Genomic DNA, 22,355 nt, shown 5'->3' with positions numbered 1-22,355 from the left:
TAAGAGTAAGATGCTTGTGGGTTATTGTACGCAACTTATTGAATGAGAAACCACTCAGTTAAGACTATCAAGTCTTAAAAAAATCCCTTAATTTATTAATTCACTTAGAAAATTTTGCAATGAGCAGCTGGGAACAAGGAACTTAACTGCAGCCACAGCTGACCACTTACCCTTTCCAAAATCTGGGAGCAGTTCCTCCTACAGAGGATACATTCATCTGCGTCATCAGAGATAAATGGTACTTCTAACTTGGCCCGACTTTTCCACTTTACATTCTTTGCCAGATGAAGAGAAATTACTTTAAACAATGACAGGAAAAAAGAAATGGTGGCCAAAGGTTCTCTCCATTAAACCATCCAGTCAGCAAAAGCCCACAAAAATGCTGAAGGAATCCTACAGCGCAATTAGAAAGAGACTGTCAGTGTAGGCCTTTTCCACAGACAAAAAAAGGACTAGATTAGTTACATATTTGCGTTGGATGTGCTAGGTTTTTAACCATATGCTGAATTCATAGATGTTCAACAAGGCTTCCTGTTGACAGAAGTCCTAACCGAGCATCAACCAGGATCTGAGTCAGGAGAAGCTGATAGAACTTCAGGCTGAACCTGAAGGATGGTGGCCAAAGGGAAGGCCGTATGTATGTTATATGTCATAATCTGTGCGTGCATATTGCACAGATTATAACAACCATAGGAAGCACTTAGCAGTTGGGTGCGCTATGTCGGCAGTTACCGGTACACCTACCCAACGCCTGCTTGCCGAATCAGTCAGAGCACCGGTGCTGTCTTCTGGAGCAGGATCTTGAGTCAATTCTCTCCCGCTTTCTCAGTGAATTTCAACAGTCCGGTGGTGCTGGCAAACATAACCCGTTCCGTGTTCTCTTCAATGAATTCTGCCGCTTCACTTTTCATACCGATCTGGCATAAGCTTCAGAGTTTTGGGTGGGGTGAGGAGAACCACTGGCATAAGCCCTACTTCAAATGCACATAATGAAGAGTTACAACGCTTGTAGTAACACCACATCTGGTAACTTCAGGCGATATGCCATGTGCTAAAATAGCTGCCTGAAGCAATGGAGTAACCTTTTTCCCGTTACAAATCCATACGCCTTATGACCTTCAGCTGATACCACTTAACTAGAACATACAGATCCTGGTAAAGTACCAAGCAAGCCTCTGACCATGAGATTTATCTGTCCTTAAAAACACACAACAGACTTACAGCACTGGGATAAATTCTAGTTCCACTGAATCCTTTTTTCACTGATCCTTTTAACAGATAATGACATCTCTGTGAAGAAAAAGCATTATGCCACAAATATCACATTTTCCTCTCACAGTTAATACTGAGGAATCCTGAAAACAGCAACGTTTTTAAACCACTCCAGCAATTCACACCGCTGTTCAGACTTCTGTGAGGGACAACACAAATTTTTTTGCATCTCTATATGTTTCACCTGAACAATTGTCATAGGGATCATGCTCAGTATTTGTTTTTCTACCTTGTACCACTGTGGAAGATACAAATGCTGCGTGGCACTAGAGAAAGATGAGCACACAGAGAATCTAGTACTATGACTTGTAAAAAAACCCAGGCTTTCTGTATGATCAGTAACTAGTCAATAATGGAAACATTCAGTTGGAACCACAATATACTCATTTTTCTCATAGGAGCTACTAATTCTGGATGTCAAAGAGATGAACTGACTACAGCGATGCTAGTCACACAATTAATTATTGCTCAAATCTTGGCAGGAAGAGTCCCATGTAGCACTTCAGAGCAAAGGAGGCAGTTAAGTTGTTTATTAATGACAATGGAAACAAAATAGAAGTGATAAAGCAAACAGATACTTCTTTAAATATAAAGTTTCTAGTCATCTGTTGTTCTGTCAGGCTCCCCCTTTTTTTTTTTATTCAGGCATAGTTACAAAAATCCAGAGAGGATTTAGGGAAACATGATACTTTAACATAAATTTGTCACCTATGACAAAGTCTGAACAGCAAACATCTTATAAAGAAAAACCTCAAAATGTATTTACAAATTCATACTTTGTAGTCATTGAGAAATTTCAAGGTTACCGAGTGGCAGATTATGCATGTACACTACATTCCAAAAGGCATTATCCTATCAGAGTCACTTAGCATAAAATTAAGCTGAAAGACAGATTGTCTAAAAATAAGGCCAGTTTCATTCCCAATTTATGCATCTGATGACCAGAATTTTCTGGTACTTCTATGTTAATTAAAAAAAAAAAAAAAAGAGCATAAGAGCACCTGATCTCACCCAAATGGGATAAACAGACCAAACTGCAAGTTTCATTCTTAGCAAGAGTTATCAAGAGTAGAAACTCATGAGAAAGGACAATAGTATACACCTTTTTTGCCATCTTGTCTATTGCTAGTTTTAAATGCTTGTATAAAACCAAATACCCACACCGTATTTGCAATATGATCATAAATAGGCAATAGTTTAAAAATGTAAGATATGATTACCTTGGACTATCAAGCTGTTTCGCACTTTGGAAAAAAGTGAACAAAGCCCAAACACCTTTCTCTTCCTCTCCCTCCCTCCCGCCCCCCCCAAGCCCCCTCCCCACTTCCAAACCAGAAAAAAAAAGTTATACTCTGATGAATATTAGAACTGGCACCAACATTCATGCTAGTTGCCCTGATGTGCAACAGAAAGTTCATTTACAATAGTCAGAAATATTCTTATGCACTAGCCCCAAAGAGTTCAGCTTCTGAAAACAGTTTGTTTTGAAAAAAATCCCATCAGGTATGACGTGGGCAGCGTCCAGAAGGTGCAGGAATGTCCAACACTCTACGTCGATCTTCATATTCGTCAGTGTCTGTGGAATCTTCGTCTTCATCCACTGCATATTCATTATGATTTGTTTCCTAATACAAAACACATCCACATTTAATCAAAATCTTCTATTCCAGCTAGTTAGAAGAAAGCACTAACAATTGCCTACAAAAATCTGGTCTGCATTATCGTGCCAATTAGCTGAAGTAGACATTGTGATCTATGTCCTAAAACCAGCTCCTCACAGTTACAAAGTTTAATTTGCAATACAGATCATTTTGCCAAACTACTTGAACTTTAACTCAGTAAATATCCATTAGCCTTCGTTATTTCATACATACAACTATTTCAAGCCACAATTCAGTATCTTAGCTGAACCAATTTTCTTGGCAGCTTACGTTGTCTTTTATTAAAAGTAGTTTAAAAACAAAGTGTCATTACTACCTTTAAAACCAGAGGTAGAGCAAAAGAGAAAAGCAAATGATTTCGACAGTCAGCTGACTGGAAGGAGGTTACAACTCCCATAAAGGTGAGCAAGAGTTAAGAGATGCCATTTTCTGTTTGAAGCACGACATCTGCTGGCACTTACTGCAAGAGCTCTCAACTAGTAATGAGAGTGTCTCAAATCCCCTGAAAAACATGAGAAAGCGTCCAAGCAGATGTCTACCCCTGAGGAAAGACTCGATGCTCGCATAAAAACTTTCAAGTTCTATCTGAATTAGTCCCTAAATAAGGGCTATGCTAGTGATAAAATACATAAAGCATTCTTCTCGGAATGTGCCAAAGCAAAGGGAGAAATTATATAGTTCACCTGCTATCTCCAAACTAAAACTACATTATAATTAACAGCAAGCTAAATATCTTACTGATTTGTGAAGTCATTAAGTGACTTAATGAAATGCACTTTCAGTGAGAACTAATGAACATCATACGGACTGCTATCATTTTTAAATTGTCATTAACTGAAACTTTTCTTGTTGAAGAAAGTAGATACGCTATTATGGCTAAATTAGACAAGTGTGGTCATACCGAGGCAGAATATTTAAAAGAACTATGAAATCCAAACAGCTAATGCCATGCCACATTTCTAGGTACAAATTAAGAACTCTGAAATATGCCACGAACAGACATACGTACACACCTATATATTTCTGAGCATCCTGAGGGGCTGTTGGGTTCAGACAGAACAACAGAATGGTCACAAGTCTACCTCTGTCGAGAACCCACAGGGCCCCTGATCTCACCGATACAACCAGGTTTGACCTTGATACCAGGCAGAGGTGGGAACTTGAGGAGGAGGAAGACCCATAGCCATGTATAGCGTCCTACAAAAGCTAGGGCCGAGGGTCTTGAATTAAACTGGTAGCATTACATGTCAAAGCAACGAGGATACATGGCTTTACCAACGTACAAACTGCCTACAAAGATTACTGCAATTGCTAGACTTGGTCTTAACTGGACTGTGTTTTGTATGGAGTTAACAATCTGAATACTGTTCAGTACTGCAATTTTTGCACCAGAAGTGTTTTCTTATCAACAAACATTCCAGAAGCTGAAAAGAATTCATATAATGGGAAACTGCCAACGTCTCAGACTGAATGATACTTTTAAACTTTTTTTTTTTTTGAGAAATGGTTCTGAAAAAGAGAGCGATTTCCAAGAAAAGAATCAAAACTGAGAAGTGACATGACATTGGAGTTTAAACACACAGTTACACTATCCTATTAAAATTAATCTAAGTGTTCTCTGAAAATAGGAGGTCAGAGAAAAAAAAGCTAGGATAAGCACAACTGCATCTCCACTTACCATTCGTGCCGTAGACACCTTGAATGTTGGACACACCATATGAAATCTGGGAATTGTGACATTAAAGAATTTGTCCTTGTAGTAGAGGCAATGGAAGGTATAATACCCCTCCATATATCCAGATGTTGTGGAAAAGGTAGTACAGCTGGTATATTCATAGACTCTCCCTGGACTGATAATTGGAAACTCCCCTGTTGGTAAAACATTAGATCACAATAGTAAGGACTGGAGTAGAACTACAATTCAGCAGTTTGCTAAAGTACTTGCACTCCACAACATATTCAGGCAGATCATTTTATATCCCAGTGGATACATAAATGATTTTCAGCAACTACTGATGTTAAAAAACTGTCTGAAGTGCGTTTAACTGTCAAGGTATTCAGACATCCCTTGCAAAACAACTTTAAAGACTTTAAAGATGGATACGCGTCTCTCTCAAGCAACAAAATTATTTTGATACAAACCATAAAACTACTACCCTCTGTCACCATGATGAACAGCTAGTAATGCAACTTTCCCAAAGTGTACATTAAATACAAAAACACTCTCTCTATTGGGTTCGTAAAAGCAATCTTTTACCTACCAACTACTCCAGGACCCTGAACTTCTTCTACGTCACCTTTGGCATTTGTTATTCTCCAGTACCGACTGTCCAGCTGACAAGCCTTCTCAGGAAGAGCATCTTTGGACATTTCAATTCTAGAAGCCAAACAACATACTTAATGGTTATGCAACTACTTTCATACATTTTAAGAAATGTTGTCAGGATGCAGCTCCATGCCCCCGCTTTGCTATCTCTTGTTATTTACCCCTTTCGAAATCACGAGAGTTACTTGTAACTTCTTTCCCCCACCCATCACTGTACCTTACCAATTACCAGCTTGACTGGTACTTTGCATACCTGACTAGGTAATGATTTAGTATTTTTTTATTAAAAAGTACAGCATGTTGTGCACATCCTATTCATTTTAGTATGTTTTTGAATGCTGTGCATAAATTTGCAACAACTGATGCTTTGAACATTACATAGGTCTATCCTATGTTGTAAGAGTTAATTCAGTTGCTATTTTTACCTGATTCTGTAAGTGAAGAAATAATGCGGTGGATGCACAGAACTGAGTTCAGGTAGAAAAGATGTGGACACAGAAACAGTAATATCTCCTGTGGTAGCAACACATTCTTTATCATGCACATACCTACAGAAAGGAAAACATTCACTCTGCAAATAGATCTGTACATTCAATACAGAAAGCTAAACATGTAAAGTGATTAGTTTATTTCTAATAAGAGCACTGTGGTGCTAAGTTAAAAGTAATTCTTAACTTTTCATTTGGCAGTTAAACAAAGGATGCATGCAGTGACTTCATGATGTATACTTCCCCATCACCTAAACTCATACAGCTATGGATCATTTTGTACCTCCATTAATGCTTGTATTAAGCTGGGTGTATAATTTGATCTTAAGTCAGTCAAGACTAATTAAGACATGTTGTTATGCTATCTAAAAATCAAAACCTAGCAACTCCTACAGCAAATTAATTTACAGATCAGGAACTTGGTTCTATAGCATCCCAGTTTGACAGAATTAAGGTTCTGGCTTAGCTAAGCTTCAGATCAGTTATTATGCAAAATTCTGGTCCCATTAATGCAAAGTTACAAACTCTGAAGCTCCTGGTAAAAAAAAAAAAGAAAAGTTTCTTTAAGCATTCTTTTTTACAGCTTTATCTTCAATAAGTTTCACATGCTTTCTCCTCTCTCCACCATCAGCTTCTGCATCAGATGCCCATAACTACTTGGAAAGATGTCAGCATTCTAAAAGAAGCATCAAAACCTTGCAGTGAGGTTATAAATCCCAGTCACAATACCTGAAAATCTGGTCTCTGATGATAGGATAACCACCAGTTACAACTTTGTTTACATAGGAGGTAAACCATTCCAGGTAAGATGTACCTAGATGCCAAAGAAGAAAAGTATTCGTAAGGACAGGCAAATTTATCACTAAGCACATTACATTAAATACTTAAAGGAAACAGTTTAAAGCTTTGAATATTTTCATAATAAACTCTCAGACTTACTTAGATGAGTCAGTCCATACTCCAGTCCATTCTACCAACAAAGACCATTTGGAGAAACCAACCAAGAACTAAGAATTAAGGGTGTGTACTCCAGAAATGACCCAGCAAACAAAGAATCTCTTAGCTAAGTAGTTCACATTATAATCATGGTCTTCAAATGCTAGTGTCTCCCATCATCTGGTTTCCTGCTTGTGACTCTTCTGCTATGACTGGGAAAGACGACAAGTACAGCGGCCTATACTACTTGTATAGCTATTTCCAACTATTCCACCTACAAGAGGCATGCAAACTCGCTGGTGGATTTATGGACTTAGTTTTAATATGCAGGTTTCCATATGAATAGAGTTTCTAAGAAACATGCTAGGAAGTTGGAGAACTTCTCTGTCCTTAAAAACAAGGATAAGTCTTAGACACACTCTGCAGTCCTGCTACAAACCCGGAAGACTAAGGCTTTGTGTCACTCCAAAGAACCTGGGATTTTCATACGCTTACAGCCATTGTCTGAGAACAGCTTTTCACACACCTACAGTCATTATTTAGGAACAGCTTGATTTTTAAGTGGACAGTCAAGCTGTCACACATAACTCTCAAAGACAGTTTCATACAAGACACACCGGCTCTCCATAAAAGAATTTCTCAGCCATAAATCTTCCAAGCATTGCAATACAGACTTCAATAGAAAAGTAGAGCTTTTCAACTATTTGTCAGTATTACTGATACAAAAGTGGATTTAAGCTGAAATACTAAGAAATCATTATCCTAACCTTCACTGACGTGTTATCAAGTATTACCAATCCTGTTAGATTAAGTGTACTTACCACTTCTTTTTTTGAGCAAGAGCTATGCGTACTGTCCTTTGATCTTTTGGAAGTCTAAGGAACTCCAAGTTTATTATCCTCCTTTCTACCACTAATCCACAAAATGCAAACCTTGTATAAAGTAACTCCAAATGGAGAAAGCGGACCAATTTACCCTGCCACATTCAAAATTACAAGATAAATGCTGTATAGGAAACCTCCCCTCCACTCTGCGGTAAGCCAAGATTAACCCTTTCAGCCAAGTGGAATACATTTAAATATGATGTCAGATCACCTCACCATTGACTCAATTCCATAAAAGCAGCAACCTTGAGCAGCAATACCAATTCACCACAGAGTAGCTTTAAAGTATTACATCATCCTCAGGTGGAGAGAAGCAAGTAACCAAACTCTTGAGCTTTTGCTAAATCTTTCCTACGATGGTTCCAAAGCACACAATGCATTCTGAAATAAGACCTTTGTAAAACAGATGGCAGGTTGACTACTTCACATTGAAATCAGTTCATACAATCAATCAGTACATAGAAAGGTTTCCTAAAATTGGCGTGGCTAAGAGTTTGACTACCTTCAACCCAAACCAGCAATGGTATAGCATTGCCTAACGTGGTTTCTCACTGTAACGTTAATACATGTTTCCTAAGAAATGTGCAAGGCTAAATTCTAATATTAATTTTGGAGCCATTTTTTTATACATCTGCTTTCCCACTGAGTGAAAGGAATTAATTTAGACATAGCCACAATGACCAGATTCCAGTGGATTAACAAAGTAATCAAAACACTATTCCAGTCAATGTACATGTCAGACAGATGATCACAACAGATTACTACATAACCAATTACCAGTTTTTCCCTTCCCTCCTTTATCCTTTGAACAAAGCAATCAGGCAAATCAAAAATCCAGAAAGGCTTTCTTCTGCACCTATATTTATAGTTAATCAGATTTCATTAAGGGATGCAAAATATTTTCAACTTCTAACATGGCTGCAAAAACTACTGGAGGAAAAAAAAAAATAATCTTTCTGTCCACTTGGGTGTTGTATTTAATAACTCCTTACATCACCCCCGTGACGGCTAAGTTAAAGGTTTTGCTCATCTTGTTAGACAGGTTAGTACACTGAACGATTTGTATACAAGACATCCAGAAGGACAAGCTTTAATAGAGAAAACTTGCATCTTATTTCAAGCAACCGCTGATGTTCTAAAGTAGGTTAGAGTGTTACAAGTAGCACAGCAGATTTAGAATACTTGCTTTGTTCAAGTCATACTAACATGCATTTTTCTAAACAGTGCAATTAAAACATTTTGCAGAATATTTTATCTAAAGTGTTACCTGTAATGAACATATCAATAGCAGATGGATTGCGAGCCATTTGATCCTAAAAGGGAAAGAAGGTTATGGATATATTAGAAGGAGAGCATTAGACTTCCAAGGTTAAAATTTAACACCTGAAATATAACATTGGGAACGCTTTCCCTATATTTACTAAACCTAAAATCTGGCTGCTTGATACATCATTATACTCCCAGTCAGATACTCAAACACGTAAACCACACGTGCCTGTCCCCACAAGTGCTCACGTGATCACTGAATATGCAGCTTGAACATTCCACCAAGGCTCATGCATATAAAATCAGATTTAATGGATCATTCGAGAAACAAGGCCCCCAGAAATACTGCCTTGGAACAGAAGCATGGAACAGCTGAGGCTGGAAGAGACCTCTGGAGATGATCAGTCCAATCCCTCTGCTTGAGGCAGGGTTAGCTAGAGCAGGTTGCCCAGGATGATGTCCTGTCCAAGGACAGAGACTACACAACCTCTCTGGGTAACTTGTTCCAGTGGTCAACCAGACTCACAGTAAAAATGTTTTTGTGTATGTCCAGATCAAGTTTCAGCTTGTGCCCACTGCCTCTTCTTCTGCCACTGGGCAGGCATCGCTGAAAAGAGTCTAGCTCTGACTTCTTTATGCTCTGCTATCAGCTACCCAGCTCCTGTACTACCATATTCTTCCCTGAAACAAGCAGGGCTGTCCACAGATGAACCGAAACATAAGTGTGAAAGTAACCTTCCAAGTTCCCAAGCATTATCCAGAAGGTTTGAATACTTGGCATAATACAAAGGGGGAACTTAACATCCTTCAAGCGATCCATTATCAAGGCATTCCCTAGAAATCTCATTGCTACATGCTTTGAAAACAAACAGCCAGGAACTCCATAGCAGGACATAGATCCCCATCGTTTTTACAGGAAACACCCTTTACTCGCCCCGCTTTCTTTTTGGGATGGGGACGTTGTCAGGGCATGGGTAAGGAGAGAGAGGGATAAAATCTTGTTAAGGTGTAATATCCTTAAGCTTGACTAGTGACAATATGCATATCTTAAAATACTACAGCTGTAAGAATTATGAAAAATAGTCAAATAATTACATTCTACAAAGGAGCTGTTCAAGAGCAATTTGTTCTTTCACTGCAGAGTAAGTTTTGCTTATAAACCAGGGGGTATCATTTATTGTAGCAAGTTTACTTTTAACATATCTGGGGGAGAATATATATAGAGGTGCTGATCTTCCATAATGGAGAAGCTTTTCTTCCTTACAGAAACAGGGACAAGAGTATACAGCTGCCACAATTTGAACAAATTAATACTTTCCAATAAGGATGAACGTTTTCCACCATCACGAACCTATAGAAATTGCTATAGCTATTAACAACTTGATGTAAATTTCTTTCACTTACTAACCATTCCACTTGTGGGCTTTGATGAAAACCAGATGGCAACTCGGGGGCAAGGAACAAACTTATATGATCTCTCAGTATTCACTTTCTGCTATGTAAAATATTTCAAGTATCTGATATCATGCAAAGGGACACCATCAACCATTAGAAAAGTACATTCACAAGTATAAACATATCTTCCTTACTGGACATTGATAGAAGATCTCGTATTTATTTCGTCCCTCCACACTCTCCAGGGCCATGTATTGACTCAGGCCAGTATGAATGCAAAAAGTAAGAGGAAGGCATTGTTTCAGACCTAGCCTCTGCTGAAAACCTCCAGCCGCTGTGTCGATATCCAACAAATCTTCAGAGCGGTAGTGGTTCGACAGTGCCATGCTTCCCATCAAACTTAACAGACAAAAAAAGAAAAGAAGATAAACAGAAGATACCACTCACAAGGCAAAGATAGCTTTAAATCTTTTCTAAGCATTGATGCTATCAGTGTTCTAGGTGCACATTGCATCTAGATGAAGTCCAACTCCAATACCCAGGTGCTGAACTAGGTTATTAGTTTGCAACATCAGCCTCCACAAAGGAAGGGTTGATTGCTCTAAGATAAACACTTCCTTGTATGTTTTGTGCATCCCAAAGCACCATTTTAAACTGTGTTGGTGATTCCCATCATGCCTGCAATTACTTCAAAGAAGCCACTCACACCTTCCTACAGTAGCATAATACAATAACAACCAGTGCTCTGTATCTCAAGTTTTGAGCAAGTTCATTTCAATACTATCAAAGCATCCATGATTTTTCAATTAGAATACTAAGCTGCTATAATAACAGACATTGATCAAAACTACAGCCAGCAAGGTGCTCTATGCTTTGGAGAAAAGGCTGAGAAGTAAACAAGGAAAATAACTATCAAGTCAGAGAGATTATTATCTCAGTATAAAACCTAAGGCATACAGACACAAGTAAACAGACATACAAGGAAAGAATAAGACAATATTCATCAGCACAACATGGCAAGACCATCAACTGTCTTTCTAATTTTTTCCTCTAGCTTTTTGTAAGCATCACAAAGGATGGGATTTTTTATTTGTTCATTTTTGACAATAAGGAAGTGACGTTGAAGACAGTAAAAGAAGCCTCTCTAAAAATAAGAAAATAATATATACATTTGGAAGAAAGTAGTACTAATCTGAGTTATGTAACAGATTACGAATGGAGGTAAGCAACAGAAGCTAGTTAAGGTTGATATGAATGTTGGGCTAGATGACAGCTAGGGTGAAAATAAAAAAAAAACAAGCAACCTACACTCAGTGTAATAAAGGGGCAGACAATGGAAGAGTGATAAAAAGGGGTAACATGATCAAAGTAATCAACTACAAGGGCACACACTACAGCAGTGTACTTAGCAGTAAGAGGAGTACACAAACCTGTAATGTACACCTCCCCACCCATACTCCCTTCTAATTTGCCTTTCACTGATGTTCTCAGGTGTAAACTCTTGCAGATGCTAGCTTTTACTGGTGTTATGAAAGCAGTGACTCAGGCGCAAGCTGCCACACGTCAGCATGATATAAGCTGCTCCCGTCTTGGGCAACAGATTCCACTCCTCTTTTTCCTTACATAGTCTTGCCTGGAATTAGCAAGTTCTACAGTTTAAAAAGCAATGCTAACATCCAAACACAGAAACCTGAAGCATCTAATAGTGACAACTGGTCCCGAATCTCCTCCATTTCTGACCTAACATTCCAACAACTTGCTGCATAGACTTCCACTACCTACACCTGATCCTTCCAGTGTTCATCTCCCACAAGCAAGCAAGCCTGTCCCCAACAGTAAGACCACACCTTCCACTTGCAGTGTGGCAGACCTTTCTTGTTCCAGGCTCCCACATGTCAGACCTAACTAGTCCCCCAGTCAGTGCTCCACCAACAAGGTTTGTCAACCTATGTGTAAGGCTCAGGCCTTCGCTTTGAGGGCACAGCAATGGACCACAGCCCACTGGCAGTTGCTCAAGCTGAAAAGCATGCCCAAAGGCCTATGTGTGCTCCTGCAGCCCTTCCACAGGCACGTCATCACAGTAGAGGCTTCATGGGAGTGAAAAAGTAGCAGGAAGAGCAGGAAGCACACAAGCTGCAGAGCTCCGTTTGAAGTCTACAGAACTAGGGCACCTATCTCCTCTCTAAAAAGTCTCTCCTGGAAAAGAAACAGAACTAGAAGTCATCCTTACGGTTGCATAAAACTGTTTCCCGTATCCCTTCTGCACATACAACTCTAGAATTGGAGAAAGCTCTACCTTCTTTACTAGTGAAGGTTTTGGCAGAGCAACAGGAATGCATTGCGCCTTACAGACACTGCAGTGATTTGCCCTAGCTTTCCATCTTTTGACAGTGTTTGAGGCACTTGATGAAGTGCTGAGCTGCGAACTTTTTCTGTAGCTGGAAGATAGGAAACTATCTTTGTCATTTGCCTTCTAACCTTGATGTAAAAGGAGATTTTAATTGCTGAAACTGCATAAAATTGTAAAATCTTCTACTGAGAAAACTTCATTTGCAGAACTGACATTTTGATTCTACTTAAAATGACTACCTGGTTTGAAAGTTATTCCCTAACCATTTTAAAGAAAAAAGTTATTAAATAATAAAACCTGAGGAGTGCAAGAGGCTAATTTACTTACGTAATACAAAGAAAACTTTAAGGGAGCAACTTGCAGTGGTGTGATTAAAAATCTAACAGTTGGAAGTTTAAATTATTACAAAAAAAAAAGTTTTCACTAGGAAAAAGGACTGAAGTGTAAGAGTAATTTGAGCAATTAGAAATGTACACTGTGTTTTTAATTACTTCTCAGACTAGAAGATAGCCAATTCTAGAAGTGTCATTTCAAGTAGTCACTCAGTTACAATACAATTAAAGCTTCATCTATCCTATTCAGCAGACATTTTATCTTTTTAATAAATAAAGTATCCAAGAAATACAAAAGGAATTAATAACTCAGTATGTAGTTTTCGCTCCTTACCCAGGAACAACTAGCTTCTGTCCATTATGAATACGAAATGAACACCGATAGTCATCAGGGAGTTTGCAACCTATTTGTGCTTCCACAGCATCTAGATCTTCCTCCCGCACGCTCTCTGTGTACAAAAAGAAAGAAAGAGAGTATTAATTGGCAGTTTTGGAGGGGGAATCAAGAACTGCTGCTCCTGCAAAAATTCTCAAATTTAATGCTGCTTCACTACTCTGCCCCCCAAGTGCCCAGTATGCTGTTCCAGACAAAGGTGAATATTAGAATGTGTTAAGACCTTTCCTTTAAAATTTTATTTCACATCATTTCATCAGAGCTGCGTAGCTAGAAATAAGACAAAAACTAGCTACATTCTAGACATAACAGCATGTTTTCAACTGCCAAAGAGAATTTTAAGTAGCCCCAGCAACCTTAGCGTTATGGATTTTTTTTATGTTATCACAAAAGGAATACATATTTCAAAGTATTTCACCACTTATAATTCAGAGAAAGTGAACTAAAAGGCATACAAAAATCATGATAAATTCAGTCCAACTTTGGGACATAGCTGTCTACTAGCACGGGCTCAAGAATCTTCCGCTGATGAAATTCATGCTAATGACCAGAATCACTAAAAATCAAGTATTTCAAATACAAAGTATGGAATTTGTAAATGCCTTGATCAAACAAACATGGACTCAAGTCAGTATTTGGTGACTTTATTGTATGCTAGGTGGCACAGAATGAATACTACATGATTTTGAAAGGAAGCTGATTACATTAACTGATTACTTAATACAGCACCAATCTCCATCCAGCGAAATCTCCACAGGCCTGACTTAAGCAGAAAGTATTAATAAAGTGAAATGAACCTCTTCCCCACAATATTGTCATTAGCTGACTGAGTCCCAGTTAAAACTTTTAGGCAATAGTGATTTTGCTCCGTCATCATTCTAAGGGTTGCTTCTTTCAGTTTCCAGTCCAATCAGTAACAAAGAAATGTTGGCTGCAGCCACCATTCACCGGGAATTTGAAGCATTAAATGGGTTGTAACAAGGGGATTTTCATATCATCATCAACAGCAGGGCATGGGGAATAACTGCTCTTACACCTCCACACACACTTCAGGGGGTTTCCGCACCTTCAATTCTACCGAAGATCAACTGGGTGGCCTGCGTGATCTGTTCCAATCAAGGTTTTTTGGGCGATTTTTTTTTTTAAACTCTTTTTTAACTCATACTCATTATCAGTTTCATTTATATGTCATAATTTAACAATTCATTGAAACAAGATCCTGTACAGATGGTATTAAAAAGATGTAAGTTATGGAAGAGGTCCTGCTAAAACCTGCCATCACTATACAACTGTGGAAATGGATAATTTTAAATTAATTTTTGTCTTTCTGTAGACAAAGAGAAGCTTCATTGCACCAAATTCCTTGGGAGGATTTTGAAAGTAAAACTGTGGTAAAATCTGTTCATTTCAACACCTCCACCACAGATACTTTCCATTTTATTAACAAAATATTTGACTGACAGTTCAGTGGTTCTGTATACCTGAGTGAAGTCTGTGTTTTTGATAGAACAGCATGAAAGTTACAGATCTCAAGGCATGGATATCTACATCAAGTACTATGGCCTGTGTTAGACAAGAATTCAGGCTACATATAACCCTTTGGCCTTTTCCTAAAAAGGTATTCCTTCACTAACACTCAGAAATAACAAAACAAAACAAAAAAAAAGAAAACAGTAAGTATAAGTTCTAACCATGTTCTGTTATTCACAAATACTTAGCAAAACTTAAGAATCCGTCACTATCCAGCAAGCCAAGAAACATGTGAGATTTACATAGGAAAGAGATCATTGTCTATAGATTTCTCTTAATTTCACCTATCATGTTAAATCAAACATCTTGGTCTAACAGTCAATTTCATACAGAAGACTGAAGTACAGCTGAAAATGCAAGAGCTATTTTGTCCCTATACCAGAAAAGCCCAAACATGCTGTATGTCTTGCTGTGTTAAGATTTATGAACCAGAACACTGGGAGTACTTTAAGTATTTAAACATAAAATTAACTGGAAAACAGAATCTTTAAAAAAAAAAAAATAAAAATTCTTGTTCAGCTGCTAATTTACCTTCATTAGAGGAACACAGTAAGACCTACAGAAGAGAAAAAAAAGACTTCCTTTTTGTTTGGCTTTAGCTTAAGATGCCTGTTTTCATGTGAAAGTGTTTTAATTGGGTCTTAAGAAAATCTCACAAATAAAATCACACCAACAGGTCCCAGGTCCTTGAAGTAATGGGATTAATAAACTAAAAAAAAAAAAACCAAACAGAAAAAAAATTAGTCATAGCAACCAAAGACAAAAGCAGTAGAAGTGTCTTCATTTCCTGATTATCCAGAGATAAAGATGATATACTGGTCACTAGAAAAAAATTATCTGGATTTCTTCTCTGAAAAAAAAAATCTTCAGAGAATCTATGGATCACTAGTAACTGGGCAAGGACTATACATGTGGTCTGATTTACTTATTTACTGAGGGGAAGGGAAAGCACATCTACTTGACTTTCAGGGCTCCAGTAATTGAGGCACACACCTAGGATGAAAGCAGTATGAAACTTAATAACAGACAATGTCGCGTCAGCCAACCTCCTAGAGAAAGCAGGTATTACACCGTACCTTTCAAAGAACCAATCATCCGAGGACACCGCTGTCCTAAGTATTTCTCTAGGTCATCCCAGGCTTTTTTCAATGTAGCATAGTATCGGATGTATCTTCCTAGGTCAGAGTAGGTACTGATGAAGATGGCTTTCCAACTCTGATTTCGTTGACTTTTTTCCTCTCTAAGTGGACATGAAGAAAAGTTCAAATACCAGCCTAAAGAGCTTGACTTCTAAAACCAAGAAGTTAATATTTGTTTTTTGGCAGAGACAGTATGCATAATATTAAGCCAGGAACACTTTGAGCCACATGAAGCTACACAAACTCACTTAATTCCGGCATCTGTTCAACAGCAACTTGGAACAGAATTAGGAAACATTTGGGGTATTTAGTATCAAGCGAAAATTTAGAAACAGTGTTCCTTTAAACAGAGTGCTGTCTATTATTAAATCTTAGAACTGGTGAATAGCTAATTGAGTTCACATTTCACACATATACAAAGAAGGCCTTAAAAAAAAAAAAAAAAAATCACATTTTTTGATCTACTGCATTAGTCACAAACTCCTTTATTTACCCAATAAGAACAATTAAGGAGTAAACCAGAGAGTTAAATGAGAACTCTGCGCACTGGTCTGGAAAGTCAGTTTCTTAACAAATTACTGCATATTCAGTTCTCCTCACAGGCTATGGGAAGACAGGCTGCCAAAAAAAGTGCTGACTAACATCTGACACAGGATGCTTGCCTCCAAATTGTAGCAGCCCTTGCATCTTTGTGTTAGGATATATTCCAACTCCTCAAACTCCAATCAGCACACTGAATCTAAAAGATTTAGTACGGCTCGCACACCTAAATAAAAATGTAACAATTGAGAAGTCTTGACATCACCTTTAAAGACCTCTTTAACTCTCAAAAGGAGAGAAGAACCTTACTTCTTGAAGAAGAGTTGGGGGAAAAAAAAGTTTAATCTGGGAAGTTATATAAACTAACGTCAAACCAAAGAGGTAAAAGAAAAAAAACCAAAAGTGAATTATGTCTCAGCAGGTGAGAGAGGTTTTAGTATATTTTCACCCTCCAGATGTTAGTTGTAGAAATTACCTACAGCCTTCATTACTCAGTTTTTCTTGGCTATGGAGAAGCCAGCATCTCAGAAACCAACCCCAGAGCCAGCCCTCCTTAGTAAAGCCCTATAATCCCCTTATCTTCCCCGATACAACCCCAAGTTCCTCTTCTAAAACATCAGGTACTCAGTTTGAACTTCCCATTTCTCTACCTTCTTTCCCTGCCCCCCACCGGATTTTCCTTTCTAGTTTGGATTCTAGTAAGAATATCACTTAGGATTTTATGCAGAGAATCTCAAGGCAAAATTTTACAAATTGTGTTACATCTTCATAAGCTGCATGTAATTAGCATATGCACAGTATGTTTATTTTTGTGGATTCAACTTTGCTTGCTGTTAATTTTTAATACAGTCCATATGATATAATATAGAGTACAAACCACAAATTTGGAAATGTTTTCCTAAATTACCTCCTCCACCCACTTATGCATAATATATTAACTCCTTATCACTAGCTGTTCTGCAATCTTAGGCTATTCGTGTAACACGAGGACCACTTGAATAACGGAAAAATATATGGAACTGATCACTGAAGTCATAAGTAGTTAATAGTCCTCACAATAAACAATCTAAAAAGAAAGACACTCTAGAAAACAGGACACAAAGAGGGGCTAAGCAGTAACAAAACTGGTTGCTAATTTACTTCAGTCAACTCTACTAGGTTTCTCAGCTCTTGAGGAAAGACATGCTTTTTTAGCAAAGATGTGGATTGATACCCTTATAGTTAGCTTCCACTTCAGAGACATCCTGAGTTCAATGCAAACAAGCAGAAAAGAAAGTGAGGGTTTTTAAAAAAAAAACAAACCACAACACCACCTCAAGAACCACATACTTAAAACTTTCTACACAGCCCAGTGTGACTTTGATAGACACCAAGCTGACGATGAGCCAGCAATGCACCCTCGCAGCAAAAAAAACAGCGGTACCCTACACCGCAGTAGGAAGAGTGCTGCCAGCAGGTCAAGGGAGGTGATCCTTCCTCTCTAGTCAGCACCAGTGAGGCCACGTCTGGAGTACTGTGTCCAATTCTGGGCTTCCCATTACAAGAAAGATACGGGCGCACTGGAACAAGTCCAGTGCAGGGCCTGAAAGATGATTATGGGACTGGAGCATCTTTCACCTGAGGAGAGGCTGAGAGAGCTGGAACCCTTCTGCCTGGTGAAGGCTCAAGGGGATCTTATCAATGTGTACAATCACCTGATAAGAAGGAGTAAAAATGGAGCCAGACACTCCTCAGCAGTGGGCACACTGATAGGACACTGGACATGGTCCTGGACAACCTGCTCTAAGTGATCCTGAGTGAGCAGGGGAGTTGAACTACACGATCTCAAAAGGTCCCTTCCAACCTCAACTATTCTGTGATTCCAGTCATGGCTACCCTTGACACAACCATCCAGTAGTACCCCTCATAATTACAGCACTCAGAGTATTAACTTTCCTCTGTAGAATATTTGGTGTCTGATGAGGTCACGCTGCAGCTTCTCCTTCAGCCTAGGCATTAACAGGACACCTCTTCTTTATCCATCCAGGCATTAACAGGGCACCTCTTCTCTACTCATCCATAAAACTTTTTAACACTTGTACATTCATGAAACTTTTTTAGGAAATAAACATTTTTGATACCTCTAAGCTTTCATTGGTTTGAAGCTGGTGAATACCAGTTCAGTCTTAGAGTTACTAAAAGTAATATGGACATAAACAGACAGCACAATCACATAAGCTTCATTTTCATAGAAAAAAAGGTTTAAAACAAACACTTACTCTGAAATAAGCCAGTATTTCTTGCAGTGTCTTTTCCACAAGGGATCATGGCTTGAAAGCTGATTTAATCTTCGACTTAAATAGCAGCAACTGTAAATATAAAATCATTAAAATCGATTGCAAAAAAGTAGTAAACGGGGATAAATATTGACCAGTATATTACACATTGCATTCTTATGAAATAAATGCAGAGTTTGAAAGTTAATTAGCTGTCCTTTTTAGAGTTGTGCTTACAATGGTTAAAAGTCTTCATTATAGCTGTGTAAGTCATGAACTACTTTCCTACACACTTCAAGAACTGTCAGCAATTAAGTAATTTTGTAAAGCAGGTCATCCTGTAGACCTAAGCCATCGTAAACATTGTCTGAAAGATTCCAGCGTGACTCCTCTTTACCAGCGGTAAGCAGTTCAATGGCACAGGCTAGTTGTTATGATTTAAATTGCTTTCTCATCTGGATTGTCAGTCTCTACCTTATCTTTGCCACTGTTGCCATACTACCAAAAGGTCAAACAGTAAGCTACAGAAACTATACAGTTTGAGTGTTACAAAGTTACTTTCCACTTTAAGTTGTTTAAATAACAAACTTCATGACCAGAAACAAAGAAAGACACAGGAAAAATACATAGGATAATAGACCTGGAAATAAGTACTGCAAGCTGACTCTAATGAAGAACACATATAAGCTCTTGCCATTGCAGTACAGGTAATGTTGCTACTTCAGGAAGCTAAAAGAATCACATCCTGCACTATGCAGCATTATTGCAAATGCAGTATCAAAAAACCTGTAGGATATAGGTCAAAAACTGTTCTCGGAAATCATTTAAGCTGATCCTGGCTTGATGCAGGGAGATAGCAAAAGCTAACCTATATTCCCCACGCCTGCTAATTTGCTCTTTAAAAGCTGGGATGGAGGTGCCATCAAATACAGCCTGTTCCCATATTTACTTTTACAGTTATAAAGCCTTTCTGGAATGTACAACTGGTATTGGCAGCAAGACATTTCAGGGTATTTACATGAATAACAATGCGTGGCAAAGCATCAGCAACATGCAGAGCAGTAATACAGGGAATGATTGTGTTATTCAAATATTCATAAAATTTAAAAGAAATTATTGCCTCATTCAATCTAACCTGAACACCAGACAATAAACCTTTTTTTCTTCCGTGTTTGAGCTGAATTAGCAGTTATGCTTTAAAGAAACTCCCCAAAAGATACCACCAATTTAGATGTGGGCACACCACTTCATCTGGTAGCTTGTTCTAACAGATAATGTGTGTGTTTTAATGGCTGTGGTTAACATCTAAATACCCCAAATGAGGTTACCAAACTTAAGCTTCCAGTTACCGCTTTTTGGGTTTTTTTCAGTGTAGTTCAGAAACTGGTAGTAAGAAAGACCAACAGTGTAAATGGACAGAGTTACATACTGAAGTAAAGATGCCTCTCAGTCTTGTCTTTGATAAGTAAAATCAGCCAAAGCGCAGGGCTGGAGACAACATCTTGCACTGAGACTACAGAATTACTCATATTTATCTGTTCAATTCGATCTTTTTTTTTTTCCCCCCCAATATCCATTATAAGCTGTTTAAACTAGAATTGTATTAGCATTTCAAAACCAACCTCAACAAAGTAAAGTGATTCTCCTGTATGCTCTGCCATTACCCTTCCCCTCTGCAATGAGACAAAGATATAAACGCATTCACTTCAAACCTTGACATTTGGCCATGTAAGAACTTCATTCATGACATGGGGATTTTTTTTTTTTTCCCCCCCTGAGGGGGGTGGAACAGAAATATCCCAAAGTCAAAGTCCTTGCAGAAATCTCTTATATTGGTGTTTATCAATCAAGCCTATAATTTCTGGTAGGAAAGACATCACCGTAGCATCAGAGGAACATTGGCTTTAATTGCATCTTTGATCATGTTTGAAGCCATTTCTCATTAATTACGTAAATATTTGGTCACCTGTCAGCTTTTCCATTATTTAAGGGCCACCACCATGCTAACCAACCTGTGGAATACTAGGGAAACTGTAATGTTTGTAATGGTCAGAGGATATATGTGTCACTAAAGCAAATGTAAGTAAGTTAGAGATTCCCTCAATTAACGCTTTGAGTACTACAAACAGCCAGTTATGCAAAACCGTCATTACTGACCTTAAAATAAGAAACCTACAGTATTTAATTGTCCTTGCACAGCAAAATCCATCTCGTTTTGTCAAATACATAAGAAAAATACGTACTGTCTTTACTACACCATTAGCAATTACCACTAAATCATCCATACTGGACTTGTAGCAATTGTTGTAATTTTTGCTTACACTTAACCTCGTTTTTGCTGTTATCCTAACAGAATTCTCCCTGATGTCTTTAGCTTTCTTGACTAATATTTATGGGGGAAACCCACCCAAACAATAACCATTTTGATAGTATACTATCTTATTCATACCTATTCTTCCCTCTTTGATTAAATACTGTGATTTCAATCACTGTCCGTGCTTGTACTTCATTGGTAAGGTTTTAGCTAAAAACATACTCTCATCTTCATTCTATGACTCATAACTCTTCAGCCATCTAGTAAACTGTCCAAGAGGAGCTTGTAACTTTCATTCATGTTTTTGTACCTGAAAAGTTGTCCTATTTCCTTTCGTTTGGTTTTCCTCAAATAACAGCTCATTCAAATAATTGAATATATTTACTGGCAACAAGACCCTGCCCTTTGTTTCCCCATAGATACACAACACTTCCAGAGAATTATTGATGTCACGAATTCAGTTATTGGTTCATCTCTAAATTGTAGTTTAGCTACAAACAATAACAACATATAACGGGGGAGAGAAAAACAGAGGAAATTCCCTTTCGCTTAAAAAAAGAACAGGCAAAAGAACCCGAAGAACACCAGTGTTTCTGGAAAGGAACGGTGCTTTAGCGTATGTCCTCCACACGGCAGCTCCTCCAGAGCAAGCCGAACCCTTTCCCCGGGTTTGGGAGCTTTGGGAGCGCTTCGCCTGCTGTGCCTGGAGCAGCCCCCCCCGCGGGCCCTCACCCCGCTTGCCGGCACAGCGATCCACGCACCGAAAAGTTGTGCAACCCCGCGCTGCCGGCAGCTCCCGGCGCGGCAGGCTGCCTCCCCCACCGCGCTTCACCCCCCCTCCCACGGGCTTCACCCGCCAGCTCTTCCCCCCCGCCCCGCCGACCCCAGCCGCCGGCCCCGGCTCACCCGGTAAGCCCCCGCCGGGCCTCCCGCCGGCCCCCTCAGCCCCCGCCGCGGGGGGGTCCCGCTCCCCCGCCCCGCCCCTCTGCCCGCGGCCCGGCGCTGCCTCCCCCACCCCCGCCGAGGCTGGGCTCGGCCCTCCACCCGCCCCCCCCACCAGCAGCGCGGTTCAGGCGTACCCGGCGGAGCCCCGGGCCCGGCCCGTACCTCATCAGATCCCGGTAGTCGAGGAAGCTGAGGATGAGCAGCAGCGGGTCGGTCGGCAGCAGCTCCAGGCTGAGGGCTGAGGGCTCCATGTCCAGGGGCGCCGCCATCTTGCGAGACGTCCCGCGGCTCCGCCGCCCGCTGCCGGCGACGCGCCCGCCCCTCGCGC

General features: G+C 39.3%; 1 protein-coding gene across 1 annotated transcript; it reads right to left on the bottom strand.

The window, feature by feature from the left end:
* Positions 1–2,613: 2,613 nt before the first annotated feature.
* Positions 2,614–22,323, bottom strand: FBXO3 (F-box protein 3). Its single transcript, XM_059825865.1, has 11 exons — positions 22,190–22,323; positions 18,772–18,861; positions 15,911–16,074; positions 13,245–13,359; positions 10,423–10,627; positions 8,835–8,880; positions 6,477–6,561; positions 5,685–5,807; positions 5,195–5,310; positions 4,612–4,802; positions 2,614–2,897 (listed from the first exon to the last, which is right to left on the bottom strand). Exons 1-11 carry the CDS (start codon positions 22,294–22,296, stop codon positions 2,772–2,774), a joined length of 1,368 nt encoding a protein of 455 aa, XP_059681848.1. The 5' UTR covers positions 22,297–22,323; the 3' UTR covers positions 2,614–2,771.
* Positions 22,324–22,355: the final 32 nt, after the last annotated feature.

Source organism: Gavia stellata, chromosome 17 (assembly GCF_030936135.1).
Source record: "Gavia stellata isolate bGavSte3 chromosome 17, bGavSte3.hap2, whole genome shotgun sequence".
Classification (NCBI taxonomy): domain Eukaryota; kingdom Metazoa; phylum Chordata; class Aves; order Gaviiformes; family Gaviidae; genus Gavia; species Gavia stellata.
Note: the sequence above shows the minus strand (reverse complement) of the source record. Positions and strands in the feature narration are given on the sequence as shown.

Excerpts from the sequence above, each read along its gene's own strand:
- FBXO3 (XM_059825865.1), bottom strand. The coding sequence starts at position 22,296 with ATGGCGGCGCCCCTGGACATGGAGCCCTCAGCCCTCAGCCTGGAGCTG. Across the intron at positions 18,862-22,189 it reads GACTACCGGGATCTGATGAG|TTGCTGCTATTTAAGTCGAA; the intron begins GTACGGGCCGGG and ends TTATATTTACAG. Across the intron at positions 10,628-13,244 it reads CAGAAGCTAGTTGTTCCTGG|TTTGATGGGAAGCATGGCAC; the intron begins GTAAGGAGCGAA and ends TTGTCTGTTAAG.